Source organism: Ambystoma mexicanum, chromosome 9, assembly GCF_040938575.1.
Source record: "Ambystoma mexicanum isolate Mex_15411 chromosome 9, UKY_AmexF1_1, whole genome shotgun sequence".
Classification (NCBI taxonomy): Eukaryota; Metazoa; Chordata; class Amphibia; order Caudata; family Ambystomatidae; genus Ambystoma; species Ambystoma mexicanum.
Window position 1 is genome coordinate 605,782,529 of NC_090931.1, and position 17,558 is coordinate 605,800,086.

Here is a 17,558-nt window from a genome sequence, read left to right on the forward strand (position 1 = left end):
GGTGGATCTAGGTCAGAGGTCCGAGGATGGTGACCATACAAAGTATAAAAAGGAGTTTGTCCGGTTCCAGAATGCACTGAATTGTTGTATGCATATTCTGCGATCCAAAGGATGTCTTTCCAATTTAACTCGGATTGGTGTAACATGCACCGAAGATATTGCTCGAGAGTCTGATTGGTTCTCTCGGTTTGTCCGTCGGTCTGGGGGTGGTGGCTGGTGGATAACCGCACATCTATTTGTGCTAGTTGGCAACATTTCTTCAAAAAATGGGAGATAAACTGACTTCCACGATCCGAGACGAATATGGAAGGAAAACCATGTATGCAAACTATATTCTCCAGAAATTCCTTGGCCAAGTTGGAAGCTGAAGGCAAACCTTTTAAAGGGATAAAGTGGGCCATTTTGGAGAATAGATCCACAATTACAAGGTTAGTGTTGTAACCAGCACAAGGAGGCAGATCAGTTATAAAGTCCATTGACAAGGTGTGCCATGGTGCCGGTGGAATATCCAAGGGTTGAAGTAGGCCGGCTGGCCTTTTCTTTTGACCCTTGTTTTGGGCGCAAATTCCGCAAGACAATACAAAAGACTTTATGTCTTTTCTCCAAGAAGGCCACCAGAAGTGGCGTTTGATTTTTTCCTCCGTTTTAGCGATACCAGGGTGTCCTTCCAATAAAGATTCATGATGATGGGCAATAACAAGTTCTTGCAATTCTTTACTTGGCAGAAACAACCGCCCCTGTAAGTAGGGTTAATCATCCTTAAAGGTGTAATGAGGACCCTTTTGACTCCATTCCAGTAAGGCTGAAGAGTCTAGAAGTTGTTTTACTTGCGTTTGGATGTCCTCAATAATTTGCAATGAAGTTAGGCCTAAGATTCTTTGTTCAGGTATGATTGGCACAGGTTCTAAACTCGAATTGGGTACTTCCATGCCAATCCGGGATAAGGCGTCCGCTTTACCATTCTTGCAGCCAGGGCGATAGGTAATTACGAAATCAAATTCCGCAAAGAATAGAGCCCATCGGAGTTGTCGTGAAGATTGAGCTTTGGCCGTCTTTAAATATTGTAAATTTCTGTGGTCCGTAATTACGGTGATGGTGTGTCTTGCCCCGAGAAGGTAGTGACGCCAAGCCTTGAAAGCAGATTTAATAGTCAGTAACTCCTTGTCGGTAATTGCATAGTTGATTTCAGGAGGAGAAAATTTCCTGGACCAAAAGGCCACAAGGTGTAGTTGGTTAGTTTCTGGGTCTCTTTGCGACAGGACAGCTCCCATGGCCGAACTGGATGCGTCGGTTTCCACAATGTAAGGGAGATCTGGGTGCGGGTGCTTCAATACAGGTGCAGAGGTGAATTTGGTTTTCAGGTCCTGAAAGGCTTGTTCGGCCTCAAGAGTCCATTCAAAGCGTTTGTTTTTCTTTAGGAGAGCTGTGATGGGTTGGACTGTTCGGGAAAATTCCGGAATGAATCTTCGATAGAAATTGGAGAAGCCGAGCATGCTCTGAACTCCCTTCACCGAGCTAGAAGATGGCCACTTGAGGATGGCGTCCACCTTTCGCGAGTCCATTCGGACTCCTTGAGGTGTCAGGATGAATCCAAGAAACTCAACTTCTGTGGTATGAAAAACGCATTTTTCGAGCTTTGCAAATAGTCTGTGCTGGCGCAAATTTCTCAAGAACTGCCCTAACATGTTTTCTGTGATCGGATTCTGAAGAAGAGTAAACCAGGATGTTGTCAATATAAACAATGACACAGACATCGATAAGTTCCCGAAGAACATCATGCATAAAGTACTGAAAGGCGGCAGGTGCATTGCACAAACCGAAGGGCATCACCTGATATTCGAAGAGCCCAAATTTGGTGCGGAATGCAGTCTTCCATTCGTCGCCTTCTTTTATACGCACCAGGTCATAAGCTCCTCGGAGATCTAACTTGGTGTACACACAAGCGTCTTTCACCTGGTCGATAAGCTCAGGGATCAGGGGCAGAGGATAACGATTCTTAATCGTTATTTGATTTAGGGCTTGATAGTCTATACATGTTCTAAGGTCGCCCTCTTTTTTCGGCACGAAGAACAGAGCTGAGGAGACAGGAGACTTGGACGGGCGAATAAAACCATTGGCTAGGTACTGATTTAAATACTGACGCAAATGCAGGTTCTCAGGTTCTGTAAGAGCATAAATCCTACTACAAGGTAGTTGAGCATTGGGTACCAGATCGATTTGGCAATCATAAGACCGATGGGGAGGTAACGTGTTAGCCTGTTCCTTCTGAAAAACGTCTTGGAATTCTTGGTATTCTGACGGTAGCTGTACAGGGGTGGAAGTTGCTGAGGCTAGACCCATAACTGGATTTCTTGGATAACAAGTTGGTTCACAATCAGGAAAACTTATCTTCTTTGCTCGCCAGTCGATTCTGGGATTATGTGTTTCTAACCAAGGAATTCCAAGAATTACTTGAAATTGTGGGGCCTTGATCACATCAAACACGATTGCTTCCCGATGTCCATCCTGACCCACCAGTGTCATTTCAACAGTGGAATGCGTTACAGGCCCTGAGGCTATTTCGGTTCCATCTACTGTAGTAATGCCATCTTGGGTTACTTTCGGGCGGAGAGGGAGCTTAATCCTGGAAGCCAATTCACGGTCTATGTAGTTTCCAATATCTCGACTGTCGATGTATGCTTTTACAGCATTCAACTGCTGAGGCTGTTTTGGGTCCACGAGCACCATTGGCATGACAAAATGCGAGGTCAAAGAGTTTTTTTTCAAGCTCGGCAAGCGGACCCCTACGCTTGTCGGGCTAGGTCGTTTCCCGAATCAGGTGTCAATAAATCGTTATCAGTGGCTCCAACCATCTTCTTAGGTGGTTTAACCGGACAATTTCGAAGAAAGTGACCGGAAGTCCCGCAATACAGACAAAGTTGCATTTGCCGCCTTCTCTCTCGTTCCTTCTGCGTTAATGGTCCTTTAACACCGCCGATTTGCATAGGTTTGGATACGTCGGTACTCTTGCAGTTAGCGTGGGTTTTGATCGGTACTCGGGTTTCGTACTTGAACCGATTTGCGTTTCTATTTTGAAGTCTGTGATCAAGTTGAACCACCAAGTCTATGTAGTCTGCGCAGACCTGGGGTGGATCTACTATCTGAGCTAGAACATCCTTAAGCTCTCAGCGCAGGCCTCGATGAAACAATGTGATCCTTTTGTTTTCTGGCCATCCAGTTTCCACAACCAGTCTATTAAAGGTGGCAACGTAGGACAGGATATCCTGATTACCTTGTCGAAAGGATAGCAGTTCGTTATCAAGGGCCTGTCCTTGAGAGTGTCGAGCAAACAATCTTTCCATGCTGGCCTGGAAGCCCTGAAAATCCTGGAGAATGGGATCATCCCGATTTACCAATGGAATAGACCAATCGGCAGCACTGCCACTGAGGTAAGATAGTATAAAGGCTACCTTGGTCTGGTCGTTAGGGAAGGCCCCGGGTCTGCATAGAAAGTGTAAATGACATTGGTTCATAAAGACGGCATATTTCTTGGGATCCCCCGCAAAACGTTCAGGCGGGGCCAAAGGCATGTGTCCAGGTAGATTGATTTGTACCGGGTCATTCAAACCCATTGATGTGGAAGTACCTCCGGAATTAGGTAAAGGAGTGTGCCCTGCCTGGGATTGCAATAACCTTTTGGCCAGGTCATCAGTTCTTTCCTTGGATAGGATCAGTTCTCTTTTGAGAGCGTTAGTCTCCTGGCGGGCTGAGTGCACTTCTGCCCGTAATTCCCCCAAAAGCTGGGCCAGCTGATCTGTCTCGGAAGTCTCCATAGCGCCCGGGTGGGAAATTGTGGGTAGGCTTCGCGTTCTGTCACGCTCACCTGATTCCCACGGAGGCGCAGGTCTGGCTTCGAGTGCTGATGCTTCTTCAATGGTGAAGCGCAGGACTCTGATGATGGACAGGAAGGGCCCCTCTACTCTGGCTTTTCTGGCTCGCAGGAATATTCCCCTGTGCGTGAAAAGGGAGTATTACCTACTGACGGAATAATGCTCAAGCCTCCCACTCCCTTCCAATCCTCCTCGATACCCTTCCACGATTCCCCGTGAAGTCTCACCTTACGGTCTGGAAGGATGAGTTCTCCTTCCTGCTTCTGATGCAGGGGCGCGTTGAAACCCAGTTACTTCACTGGATTGAGGTTTGATGGGAGTTCAAAATAAGCTTGACTATTCAGGTGAGGCGCTGTAAGAGTTCTGTTGCAAGTTCAAAAGTTCAAGCTTAATAATAATGTTCATTGTCTTATTGCAGTAAGCGCTAATGCTTATGTCTTTTTCCCCTTAGGGGCCGGGGTTCGGAACGCCGGAGATATGGCACCGACCCGAAGTGTAAGTTCTGGATGAGCGTTCAGGTAATGTCTTTGCATTCGCTCATTCAATGTCTGTCTTTTTTCCCCATTGGGGGACGGGGTCCGGAATGCCAGGAAGCGGCAGGACCCGAAATGAAATGGGAATGACCCAACAGGTAAGTCTTAGAAGGAAACTGAGCTTTTCCTATTTCCCTTCCTTCTCTCACCTTGTTTTCTTGTCTTTTCTCTCTAGGCTCTGGGAAGTGGGTGTGGATCCGGATGATCGCTGCTGAAGATCGAGGCGCCCAGGAAAGGTGAGTGAAATGCAGCGCTGCAGCGATCAAAGCGAAATGCTTTTAAAATGATGCCTTCCCTTTCAGGATCGTCGGTGTGATGTCCGCGTGATGCAGCTTTAGCAGGTAAGGTCTTCTTTCTCTCCAATTCTTTCTTATCTCCCTTTGCAGGCGACCCAGGATGCTGACAGGCGTGGCTGAAGTCCAGATGCAGGAGCTGACACAGTGAGCGTCCAGCTGCGAGGAGCAGAACAACGCGAAGCGTGAGTTGCTGATCGGGCGTGGTTTAAATAGCTTTGGAAGAAGTTCCAGGCATGTATCCTTCCACCGATCAGGTATGTATCCTTCCCCGACCACACCCAGGTGGAAAGTAGTCCCACAGGTAAAGTAGTTCCATTCAGGCCTCAAGAGGGCCTGGATGTAGCAGCATGGTCTGCATCAGGTAAGTGCACATTAAAACACTTGAACACATGTCTAGCTTTATGAGCCTGGCGCCTAAGGCGCCAGGACAGGGGTCCAACATGAGCCTGGCGCCTAAGGCACCAGGACTGTGTCCAAAGGGCCCCAGCTTGGGCCCGCTGGCACTTCCCTGGGGGGAATGATGCCTGCCTCTGGGGTTGCTGGGTCGGACCTGGCTCCTTGGAGGTAGGCATCATGACAGCGAGCGCCACCAAGCAAGAGAGAGCGAGCGCCACCAAGCGAGAGAGAGCGAGCGCCACCAAGCGAGAGAGAGAGCGCCACCAAGCGAGAGAGAGCGAGCGCCACCAAGCGAGAGAGAGAGAGAGCGCCACCAAGCGAGAGAGAGCGCCACCAAGCGAGAGAGAGAGAGAGCGCCACCAAGCGAGAGAGAGAGAGAGCGCCACCAAGCGAGAGAGAGAGCGAGCGCCACCAAGCGAGAGAGAGAGAGCGCCACCAAGCGAGAGAGAGAGAGAGCGCCACCAAGCGAGAGAGAGAGAGAGCGCCACCAAGCGAGAGAGAGAGAGAGCGCCACCAAGCGAGAGAGAGAGCGCCACCAAGCGAGAGAGAGAGAGCGCCACCAAGCGAGAGAGAGAGAGCGCCACCAAGCGAGAGAGAGAGAGAGAGAGCGCGCCACCAAGCGAGAGAGAGAGAGCGCCACCAAGCGAGAGAGAGAGAGAGAGAGAGCGCCACCAAGCGAGAGAGAGAGAGAGAGCGCCACCAAGCGAGAGAGAGAGAGAGAGCGAGCGCCACCAAGCGAGAGAGAGAGAGAGAGAGCGCCACCAAGCGAGAGAGAGAGAGAGAGAGAGCGCGCCACCAAGCGAGAGAGAGAGAGCGCCACCAAGAGAGAGAGAGAGAGCGCCACCAAGAGAGAGAGAGAGAGAGCGCCACCAAGAGAGAGAGAGAGCGCCACCAAGCGAGAGAGAGAGAGAGCGCGCCACCAAGCGAGAGAGAGAGAGCTCGCCACCAAGCGAGAGAGAGAGAGAGCACCACCAAGCGAGAGAGAGAGAGAGAGTGCCACCAAGCGAGAGAGAGAGAGAGAGAGAGAGCGCCACCAAGCGAGAGAGAGAGAGAGAGCACCACCAAGCGAGAGAGAGAGAGAGAGCACCACCAAGCGAGAGAGAGAGAGAGAGAGCACCACCAAGCGAGAGAGAGAGAGCGCCACCAAGCGAGAGAGAGAGAGAGAGAGAGAGAGAGAGAGAGAGAGCCACCAAGCGAGAGATAGAGAGAGAGAGAGAGAGCGCCACCAAGCGAGAGAGAGAGAGAGAGAGCGCCACCAAGCGAGAGAGAGAGAGGGGGAGCGCCACCAAGCGAGAGAGAGAGAGAGAGCACCACCAAGCGAGAGAGAGAGCCACCAAGCGAGAGAGAGAGCGCCACCAAGCGAGAGAGAGAGCGCCACCAAGCGAGAGAGAGAGAGAGCGCCACCAAGCGAGAGAGAGAGCGCCACCAAGCGAGAGAGAGAGAGAGAGCGCCACCAAGCGAGAGAGAGAGCGCCACCAAGCGAGAGAGAGAGAGGGAGCGCCACCAACAAGCGAGAGAGGGAGCGCCACCAAGCGAGAATTACCAGGTTACTCACCGTAGTGACCACCTTACTCCTAGTCCATAGTCCCCTTTCCTCCATACTTCTGGGACATCTCTCCGTCCTGTGGGACGGCACCAGAGTACTTTGTAAAAAGCATCCACATTTTTTTCACAAATGTGTCCCTCCTCTCTTTCCTGTGCGGGGCCCGGCACGCGGCCGTATCCCCGCCCACATTGGCTCCGCCCTGCGCATCGCCCATCAGTCCTTTTCTATTGCAGGGTCAAAGACCCATTAACAATAACAGATGAGCCTTATTAGAGGGGACAGCGGGCGGGCGTATGGAAGAAAGGGGACTATGGACTAGGCGTAAGGTGGTCACTATGGTGAGTAACCTGGTAATACTTCTACGTCCCGTTCCCTTTCCTCCATACTTATGGGAGATTCCAAAGCACTCGTTACAGGAACTATGGGTGGATGGAAATGCCCCTTACTGTAACAGGTTCTTCAGCACAGCCTGGCCGAACTGAGCGTCAGCTCTAGAGCTCATATCGAGGCAGTAATGCTTACAGAAAGCAGATGGGGAGCCCCAAGTAGCCGCTTTAGCGATGGACTCCCAGGGAACATACTTCAGAAAAGCAACCGCAGCTGCCTTGCCTCGCACCTGCTGTGCATGGATACCTTTAGGAGGTTTCAGCTTTTGGACGGTGAAAAATTCTGTGATACAGGCGGTAATCCATCTGGAAATAGATGCCTTAGACGCCGGCCTGCCCTGAGGCTTACCGAAGGTCACAAACAGTTGGGAAGAGCTCCGAAGCTCGGAAGTCCTGTCCAGGTAGAACCTAAGAGCTCTTTGGACATCCAGGCAGTGTAGAACCCTTTCCGCCTCCGAAGCAGGGTTCGGAAAAAAGATCGGAAGGGAAATCAACTGATTCAGATGGAATTCGGTCACTACCCTTGGTAGGGAAGCTGGGTTCGTCCGAAGGACTACCTTGTCCTTGTGAAAGACCAAGAAAGGGTGCTCTGCCGACAATGCCTGGAGCTCATTCACTCTCCTCGCTGACGTAACGGCTACCAGAAAAGACATTTTCCAGGACACGTACTTGAGGTCAGCCGTAGCCATTGGCTCAAAGGGTTTATGGCACAGCGCCGTCAGGACTACATTTAGGTCCCCAGGCGGGTGCGGGCTACAAACCGGAGGGTAGAGGCGTGTGAAGCCTGCAAAATGCCTCTTAACCACTGGGTTACACAGAGAATAGGAACATTGGTCTATAGCAAGATAAGCGGAAACCGCTGAAAGGTAAGTTCTGCATGACAGAACGTAAACACCCCACTCTGCTAGGGAGGACACGAAGGACAGCACCGTGTCAATCATAGCCACCCTTGGATCCAACTGCTTTTCCAAACACCAACGACAGAACCCGAGCCATTTACTCCTGTATTGGGATCTGGTCGAGGGTTCCCTGGCTGCCTGGATAATACGCATGTTATCCGTAGACAAGTTAAAATGCTCTAAGACTTGAACTCAGGCACCATGCCGCCAAGCTGAGCGATTGTGGGGAGGGGTGCCACATCTGCTGTTCCTCTTGTTGAAGATGATCTGGGGTTACTGGCAACCTGATCAGCAGAAACACCGACAGGTGTTGAAGTTCTGAGAACCAAAAAACTGACCGGCCACCACGGGGCCATGAGCAGAAGGGAACAGTTCACAGAGTTCTTCCCCTTCCCAATTGCTTGAACTAGGGGAAGAGGCGGGAAGGCGTTAGCTCTCATGTTGTGCCATGGAATCTCGAGAGCATCCCCCAGAGAGGAGGCTCTCAGCCCCCCTCTGGAGGCATACCAAGGAAGCTTCTTGTTTACCACCGTACCGAAGAGGTCCACCTCCGGTGTGCCCCAACGCAATGAAGTCCATGAGAGGACCTCCACCTTCAACTCCGACTCGTAGCTGACCACTGTCCGCCGGCTGAGGGCATCCGCTGTGACATTCAGCAGGCCCGGGATGTGCACCGCAAGCAGCCAGACGCCATGAAGCATGGCCCACTCCTATATCTGGGTGGACAGATCAACCAAAGGTGCCCCCCCCCACAGGCAACAAAACATTATGCGGAAGGGGTATCCGAGCATTCCGGTCATAAACTGACCGATAAGGATGCGCCCAAGCCCGAGAAACCAGCCCTACACCTGAGGCCGATTGCGAAGCTGTAGGGGTAGCGTTCAAAATGGCCGCCGCAGTCGTGGCGGGAACGGGCACCATTTTGTCATCACCTGAGGGGAACTGTGGCATGTGAGGAAGTGAGGCAGGGGTCCCCGTCGATGGATCAGGGGTCTTAACTTTAGCCTTAACATAAGGAACCTCGGCAGAGCCGGTACTATGAGGCCTGGAATGTTTCTGCGACATACCAACCGCCAAATTAGCCTTCTCAAGAAGGACCTCGGCGTTGCCGGTAAAGAAGAATTTCCCTTCTTTGCCCCCTCAACAGATCTGGTGTCGCCGTAAGGGCAGGAACCGTGAGAAACAACCTTCACCGATAAGGCCTGGCCAGGCCCTCAGAAATGTTGGTAGTTTTAACCTCTGTACGAGGGACCTCGGACCCAGGTCCGGTAACAACCTTACTCGCGCGGGCCTTGAACATCTGTTCGGTAGCACCAAGCCCCACCAAGGCCTCAGTGCGCACCCCGGCATAAGAGCCAGTCGTCCAAATACGGATACTCATGGATACCCTGGAGACGAAGTTAGGCCGCAATCACCGACATCATCTTCGTGAAGACACGCGGCGCCGAGCTGAGGCCAAAGGAAGCACTCGAAACTGGAAGTGCTCCTCCCCCAAAGAGAAGCGGATATATCTCCTTTGCGGGTTCCAAATCAGGATATGCATGTACGCGTCCTGAAGATCCACCACGCTGAGCCAATCGCCCGCCTGCAACGAGGAGCGAATCTGGCCGGGCGTGATCATCTTGAATTTTTCTTGGGGTAGGGAAAGATTGAACTGGGAAAGGTCTAGGATGGTGCGCAGGCCAGCCTGGTTGGGTTTGGGCACCGTAAACAGCCGGGAGTAGAAGCCCTCCCCTCGCTCCCCAAGGGGAACGGGTTCCACAACTGAGGAGCAGAAGTTTCTGAACCTCGGCCTTGAGGGAGGGTGAGCCCGACAGCTGAAAAGGAGGGTTGAGGGGGCGGGGTAGGGGGTAAAGGTAAGCAGAAGCCCGCTCGAGCGACTGACAAGACCCATCTGTCTTCTGTGATGGCCTGCCACGCCTCCCAATGAGACGCAACGCGCCCTCCCACCGGGGTCTCGTGCGAGCGCGGAAAACCCTGATTTGACAGGCTTATCGGTGGCGGTGCCACCTGAACCTGATGAGGAGGCTGAGGAGCGAGAGAAAAACCGCGTACGCTGTTGTCTACAGCGGTTATTCCCCGAAGGAGTATCCATCTTGCGAGATTTGCGGTCGAGGAAGCCCCTAAAACCAGAGGAAGGTCGACCTTGCGACAACGGCCTTTGAGACTTGAAGGGAGCTTTAACCAGAACAGACAATGATTTAGCCGTCTGAGTGCTATCTTTGGTTTTGGTGAGCTCTACATCAGTAGAAGCGTGAAAAAGCTCCTTACCATCAAATGGAAGATCCAGAACCTTGTCTTGCACCTCCTTCGAGAACTTAGTGGCATGCAGCCATGCTTGCCGCAAGGTATCAACCCCAAGCATCAGACCCCGAGCCGAGGTGTCTACGTGATGAGCCGCAGCCTCCAGGAAATCCTGGGCCAAGACCCTGGCATCGGAAAGGCCTCCTCTGAAATCCTCCAACTTCTCGACCGGAATGTGCCCCTCAAACTCCGACAGACCTCTCCACATCCGCATGTTATCTCCCGCCAAAATCAATTCTGCATTGGCCTGCCTGAGTTGCAAGGCCGAATTGGCAAAGATTTCCCTCCCTAGGGAGTCCAGGAGCTTGTCCTCCTTTGCCAAGACCTGAGTCGCCGTCGCGGAGGAGGAAGCTGCAGGTCTGGATTGCAACGTGGCCGCAGCCACCACTGTGGAGGAGGGAGGCGGACAAGACAAGGCCACTTCTTCCAAGGAATGTAGCCTGTACCTCGCGTCAATCTTATTTTTATTTACAAAAAGTCCCAAGTGTGGCTTTTCCCAAACTCTTCGGACCTTGGCCAGAACGTCCTTCTGCAAGAACAGGCCAGTACGCTCCAAAGGAGACAAGGTGAACGCCCCAGAAAGCACGCCCCTCCTGCAGAGCAGGTACCTCGGGCACCAGAACATCTAAGAAGCTCATCATGTCCAGTACCCGGTCATGGAAAGCTCTGGTAGAGCGGGGCAGGTCCTCGTTGTCCTGATCGCCTTGAGGGTCATCTGACAGGTCTGGATCCTGCTGAGCCATGTCAGGCACTGCCTTGTCCACTGGGGACAATGGTGGCACAGGCGGAAGCGCAGGGGGAGGCACCATGGGCAAGGAAGGCGTCGGCGGAACCACCGTCGGAACGGGTGAAGCCAGAGGAGCGGGTGGACATATCACCTTGAAAAGCCCCTTGAAATATTCCCTCATGGGGTCGGTGCGCATAAGCGATTGAAATTTACCGAAAAAGGCGTCCTCAGGAGATTGTTTCGGAACCTGAGGAGGCCTCTCATGAGGTGGACAAATCCAGGGACGTAACGGGGAAGAGTGCCTCACCGGCCCCTCCGCCGACGTATCCACATAAATCAAGGGAGCCGCCCCCGCGGGCAACGAAACATTGTGCGGAAGAGTCATTCGGGCGTTCCAATCATAAACCGGCTGGTAAGGATGTGCACAAGGGACCTTAGGTTCACCCGAAGGACCAAACCCTACACCAGGGGCCGATGGCGTAGTTGTAGGGGTAGTACCCAAAATGCCCGCCGTGGTCGTGGCAGGAACGGTCGCCATTTTGTCCTCATCTGAGGGGATCTGCGGCACGTGAGGAAGTGAGGCAGGAGTCTCTGTCGATGGATCAGGGGTCTTAATTTTAGCCTTAACGTAAGGAACCTCGTCCGAGCCGGTTCTATGAGGCCTGGAATGTTTCTACGACATACCAACCGCCAACTGAGCCTTCGAAGGAAGAGCCTCGGCACTGCCGGTAAAAGAAGAACCTTGCTTCGTTGCCCCCTCAACAGATCTGGTGTCCCCACAAGAGCGGAACGGTGCGCTGTCACCGATGGGGCCTTGCCTGGCCCCTCAGAACTGTTGGTATCCTTAGCCTCTGTACGAGGGACCTCGGACCTAGGCCCGGTAGAAGCCTTATCGGCACGGGCCTCGAACATCCGTTCGGTAACCTCAAGCCCAGCCAAGAGCTCGGGGGGTACCCCGGTTTCGTTTTTGAGGGCAGCCGAAAAAGCGTCCTCAGAGCAAGCTCCGGTACCCCACGACTCAGTAGAACTGGGTCTACACACAGCCCCCACAGGAGGGGCCTCGGAGTGTACTCTGGTGATCACAGGCCCCTTACGGTGACCCTCGGAGAAAACTCTGGTAGAATTATTAGGCCCGACAGGCATCTCAGGGCGAACCCCGGTAACAGAGTGATCAACGCCCCTCCCGGCTCGAGAGGAACTCGGGAAGGTATCCCCCGGCCGGGGTGCTCTGAAAATTAAAGAACTTACCAGGCGTTTTTTCTTCTCGTCGATGAACGCCTGAAAATGAGAAGGAGGAGTCCGTCCAAACGCCTCCTCCCAACGCTCCGACGTTGAAGTGCCCGGACCGAAAGGGAGTCACAGTAAAAACAGGAGTCCCAACGGTGTTCCGGACCCAAACACTAAACAAAGAGGATGGGGATCCGCCCTCGCGAAGCGACGAACACGATGAACAGTCTGGAAAATCTAGTTTAAAAGACATAGACAGACTAGTAAACGAACGCTAGCGAGAGCCAGAGAGGGGAAAAAAGGAAGAAAATCTTCCGAGGATGCAAGTGCATCTGGACCCGATTGTGCGGAGAAAAGGACTGATGGGCGATGCGCGGGGCAGAGCCAAGGTGGGCGAGGTTACGGCCGCGTGACGGGCCCCGCGCAGGAAAGAGAGGAGGGACACATTTTTGAAAAAAATGTGGATGCTTTTTACAAAGTGCTCCAGTCCCGTCCCACAGGACGGAGAGATGCCCCATAAGTATGGAGGTAAGGGGACGGGACGTAGGAGTAAGAGAGAGCGCGCCACCAAGCGAGAGAGAGCGAGACAGAGCGCGCCACCAAGCGAGAGAGAGCGAGACAGAGCGCGCCACCAAGCGAGAGAGAGCGAGACAGAGCGCGCCACCAAGCGAGAGAGAGCGAGACAAAGCGCGCCACCAAGCGAGAGAGAGAGAGACAAAGCGCGCCACCAAGCGAGAGAGAGAGAGAGACAAAGCGCGCCACCAAGCGAGAGAGCGACAAAGCGCGCCACCAAGCGAGAGAGACAGAGAGAGCGCGCCACCAAGCGAGAGAGACAGAGCGCCACCAAGCGAGAGAGACAGAGCGCCACCAAGCGAGAGAGACAGAGCGCCACCAAGCGAGAGAGACAGAGCGCCACCAAGCGAGAGAGACAGAGCGCCACCAAGCGAGAGAGACAGAGCGCCACCAAGCGAGAGAGACAGAGCGCCACCAAGCGAGAGAGACAGATTGAGAGAGCACCACCAAGCGAGAGAGTGAGATTGAGAGAGCACCACCAAGCGAGAGAGTGAGATTGAGAGAGCACCACCAAGCGAGAGAGAGACACCAAGCGAGAGAGAGTGCCCACCACAGAGAGAGAGATAAAGAAGCACATGTGCGTCCGAGAAAAAAAAAAAGGGGTGCTCGCCTCCGAGGAAAAAAAAGAAATAAGAAATCAAGGGGACAAGTTCCTTTCAAAGTCTTTGCAACCAAAAGGTTCTACAATTCCTTTAGATAAGTACCTACCAAAAAAGAAGTGCAGTAAGGGTGTTGCAACTAACGAGTTATCTCATGGAACCTAGGAGCTATACAACAAACACATTCAATAATGTTTGTCGTGATCATTATGCCAGTTAGTGGACTTGTCGAGAGGTAGCTCTTTCAGAACATACAGCAGGCTTCCAAGAGAGATTACCTTTTCAAGGAATGTGATCATAGCTTCACGATTATTCTCCCATTCCTGGGGAAGTTCGGAGGCTGGCGGGAACTTGCAGCAAGACAGCTCAAAGGTCACCTCAAAGCAGTTGCCCCACAAGTAATTGTAGTCTTGCATGCCACCTGTAGGACAAAAATGTAAAGCGTTTGGTAAAACCTGAAGGCCCTAAACAATGCATTACTTTCATTATGCCAGACATTAAGGCTAGCATGGAGGACTTTGAAAAAGAGACCTTTAGTTTGAAAGAATCCCCCAACCGAAAAAACTGAAAGTTACTCCTGTTCATAATATGTCTATTTGTAGACTGCATTAAATCGCATGGGTCGAAAAGCTAAAACTAGCTTGTACAGATCACCCATCACCGAGCAGGTAGGCACTACTCCCAATAACCAGGAGCTAGTACATATAGTGTGCCGCAATTCGAAATTGTACATACAATTGGTTTTAAGCTATCCAATCTCGCCTGGGCTATGGACAGGAGCTAAATCGTTCCCAGCAATTTTTAACTTTGAAATCGTGTGCACTTTTATCAAAATTGTCTAATTACATAAACATTTTTGTGTATATATAAATGTGTGTGCAGGGGTACAAGTGCACATTTTAAAAATGCGGTCTACTTATAAACTTAGAACCACTCCTTTTAGTGATTTCTGTATTGGTAATCAAAGGTCCTCCTCCTACACACATGTGATCGTCGAACAGTAGGACAGCGTACCAGAAACTTTTTTCATAAAACAAAAACAAGAGAATAAGATAAGTTCTAGCGCCCAAGTCCTTTAATCTCGGTTCATAGTTGGTCTGGGAAAAGTAAGACTATGGGCAAAAGTGCCTTGCGTGAAATTACTGGTAGATTTAATTGTAATTTCTACACACTCATCAGAATTCTTAGAACTCAGATAGGTGGGTAGGGTGCCCATCTATTAAGACTGTGCGTCTGCATGGTTGTTTGGATAGGAAATGTGATGGATATAATGTGGCGAATTGACATCCTGGCAGGAACAGTTTGATAGAATTGATATTGAAGAAATAAAGGGCTCAACAGATACAGGTCCTGGTGAAATACCGAATTAAACAATTAATGGAAATCCCAATTACCAATGTTATTTGATCTGTTTAATACTATAATATTAACCTCCAAGCTGCCCAATTCATGCCACAAATACTGTACACCGTCAATACTTAACAATGGTGACCTTTTAAATACTGATCGTTTTCAACCAATTGCCCCCTTGACTCTTGAAGCAAAGTATATGCAAATATTTTGTTAACTGACTGGAGCGTTGAGCAGCAAAGAAAGGAAGGCTTTCTAAATACCAAATTGGCTTTAGGAAATAGCTCAGTACAAAATTAAATTGATTACACTTCATTTAGTCCAGCATAAAAAGGGGTAAATTGATACAACTGAAACTTTTGAAGGAGTTAATAGGCAATATTTACGGGAAAAATGACAGATGTGTGGAATACCGAAAAGCCTTTTAAAAATGGTAATTATGTTCCATGTAGATACACATTGACAACTATGACTTAATGCCAATGGTACCTTGTCTATGGAAATTAAAACATTCAGGATTTAACAAGGTTGCATTTTAGCCCCATGTCTATTTAAATTTAGAATTGTCAGATTTAAATAATGCTTGAATAATACCCCTTCTTTTTTGCCTAAATTGGAATATGCTGAAATAGGGTGGAGTGCTTACATTATTGGATCATCGGATTTCAGATTGCCATAATGGTGCCATTATTTTTGATTCGACACCAATAGGCATACAACATAGCCTTGATACGAACTTCTTGTATGTAAAAGAAAATAGCTTACTAATACAGGCAAATCTATAAACATGTAAGTAATGGGAAGAACATTTAATTTTAAGTAGAGATAAAATAGGTAATTGGAGCAGGTATGAGATTTAATCTATTTGGCATTCCCAATTTACAGTAAGAATGAGGAGACTCGACTGATTGATGGAATAAAAACAAAAACATTTGCTAGCAGAGCAGATAAGGAAATTGAAAACTACATGGTTGTCGGCCGACAATTCTATGAATACATTTTTATAAAATTAATCTGACTTCACGTTTGATATATGGTATTTTATTAAACCAATTGGACGGATCTAGAGAAAATCGAAGGTGGTATTTGGAAGAAGATACTCCATTTACCAGTACTGTACCAACTGTAATTGTATGTCATGAATTGTATTTATCATAATGACAAACTGTAGTAGTTTGGTAAAAATAGGAAACTCTACTCACCATACTGACTGCTGTACTCCTAGTTCAAAGTCCCCTGTCCTCCATACCTCCGGTTCATTCCATCCTACGGGACAGGATCAGAGCATTTTTTATAGCACCACAAATACTTTGCCCTTTTGTTATTTTTAGGCAAGGCATGGCTCGTGTGCAGCGTCGGATCCTGCCTCCCCAAATCCTGTCTGCGGGCCTCGTGCACTTCAGTACTTTTTCATCAGCCAAGGTAGGGATCTGACTGAAAGGGGCATTTTAGGAGGGATGGAGGGTGGGCATATGGAGGAAAGGGAATTCTGGACTAGGAGTACAGTCACCACTGCGTGAAACTTTTCCTTACTCCTACATCCCATCCTTTTTCCTCCATATGTTAGGGAGATTCACAAGCATGCAGATGGAATAGCCGAGTAGGTGCCTCAGGACTGCTTGTCCAAACAAGGCATCTGCCCCCCAACTCAAGTCCACACAATAGTGCCCACAGAAGGCCGATGGAGAGGTCCATGCAATTAAGTCACAGGGGAGGTGTCCTTGGAAGGCGACTGACATCGCCTTGGCCCTTACCAGGTGAGCATACAGGCCATTGGGACGAGGTACCTTCTGGATCGTCTAGGACAATATGCAAGATGCAATCTATCCAAAGATCGCTTATGATGTCGGAGAGCCTTCATTGCACCCTCCAAACACAAAGCTGTGGAGATTTCCTAAATTCTTTGGTTCAATCTAAAGATCATTTTTAGGGCTCTACTGACATCCAGTCATTGAAGAACCATTTCCAACTCGGAGGATGGGTTGGGGAAGAAAACTAGTAGAGTGTCGTTCTGATTGACATGGAATTAAAACAATGGGCGAGTTTGGAGAAGAACCACTTTGTCTCGATGGAAAACAATGATTCTTTGGCTGAAATGGCTTTGGATTACGTTTACATGCCTGGCAGAGGTGATCGCTTTGAGAAAGATGGCTTTTCAGGAGATTAGCCTAATGTCTAATAAGGCCATTGGATCAAAAGGTTTGTGGCAAAGGACCATGAGCACTATGTTTATGCCCCATCTGGGATGAGGGGGGCTAATTGATGGAAAAAGACGGCAGAGGCTTTCAAAGAACAAATTACTTTGTCCTGGTAATATTCTTTCTGATGGATGTTCCTCATTTTAGATGTATCCATATCCTGCTTTGCAGCCTCAGAAATGTTTAAGACCACAGAAAGCGCTGTGCGGCATCAAGCCAATGTCCCTCAACAGTTACCATTCCTGCGTCCGGATGTAACGCCGATGATAGTATAAATAGCACGCACTGCACCAGTTGCCTCAGTTCCTAGTTTTTCCACTTCTTTCGGCACAACCAACTTAAGGATTAAATAACCTGCATGGGCATTTTAAAAACAGTCACCCACAGTCATAGGGGTAGACTGGGAGGGCGATGGATGATCCTCCCACGGATTCCTCATCAGAAAGAAAAATACCACCAGTAAGTAATTTTTTCTTCTAATGGAATGTGTGCTCCCACAAATTCCTCATCTTAGATAGACTCCTATAGCAGTTTTGTAGATGGTGGGAGAAGGGGATTTCGTATTATTTTCTGATTAACCGTTATTGAGCAGGACTGCTATTCCAAAACTAGCATCCTGGCCTGACGGGGAGTGTCCAAGCAGCAATAATACTTT

At 49.9% G+C, this 17,558-nt stretch overlaps 1 protein-coding gene across 1 annotated transcript in view; it reads right to left on the reverse strand.

The window, feature by feature from the left end:
* Positions 1 to 17,558, reverse strand: part of CPD (carboxypeptidase D) — a 750,705-nt gene that overhangs the window by 545,579 nt on the left and 187,568 nt on the right. Inside the window, exon 3 of the mRNA XM_069615245.1 lies at positions 13,634 to 13,776. Coding sequence (XP_069471346.1) covers positions 13,634 to 13,776 — 143 coding nt within the window. The remainder of the gene's footprint in view (positions 1 to 13,633; positions 13,777 to 17,558) is intronic.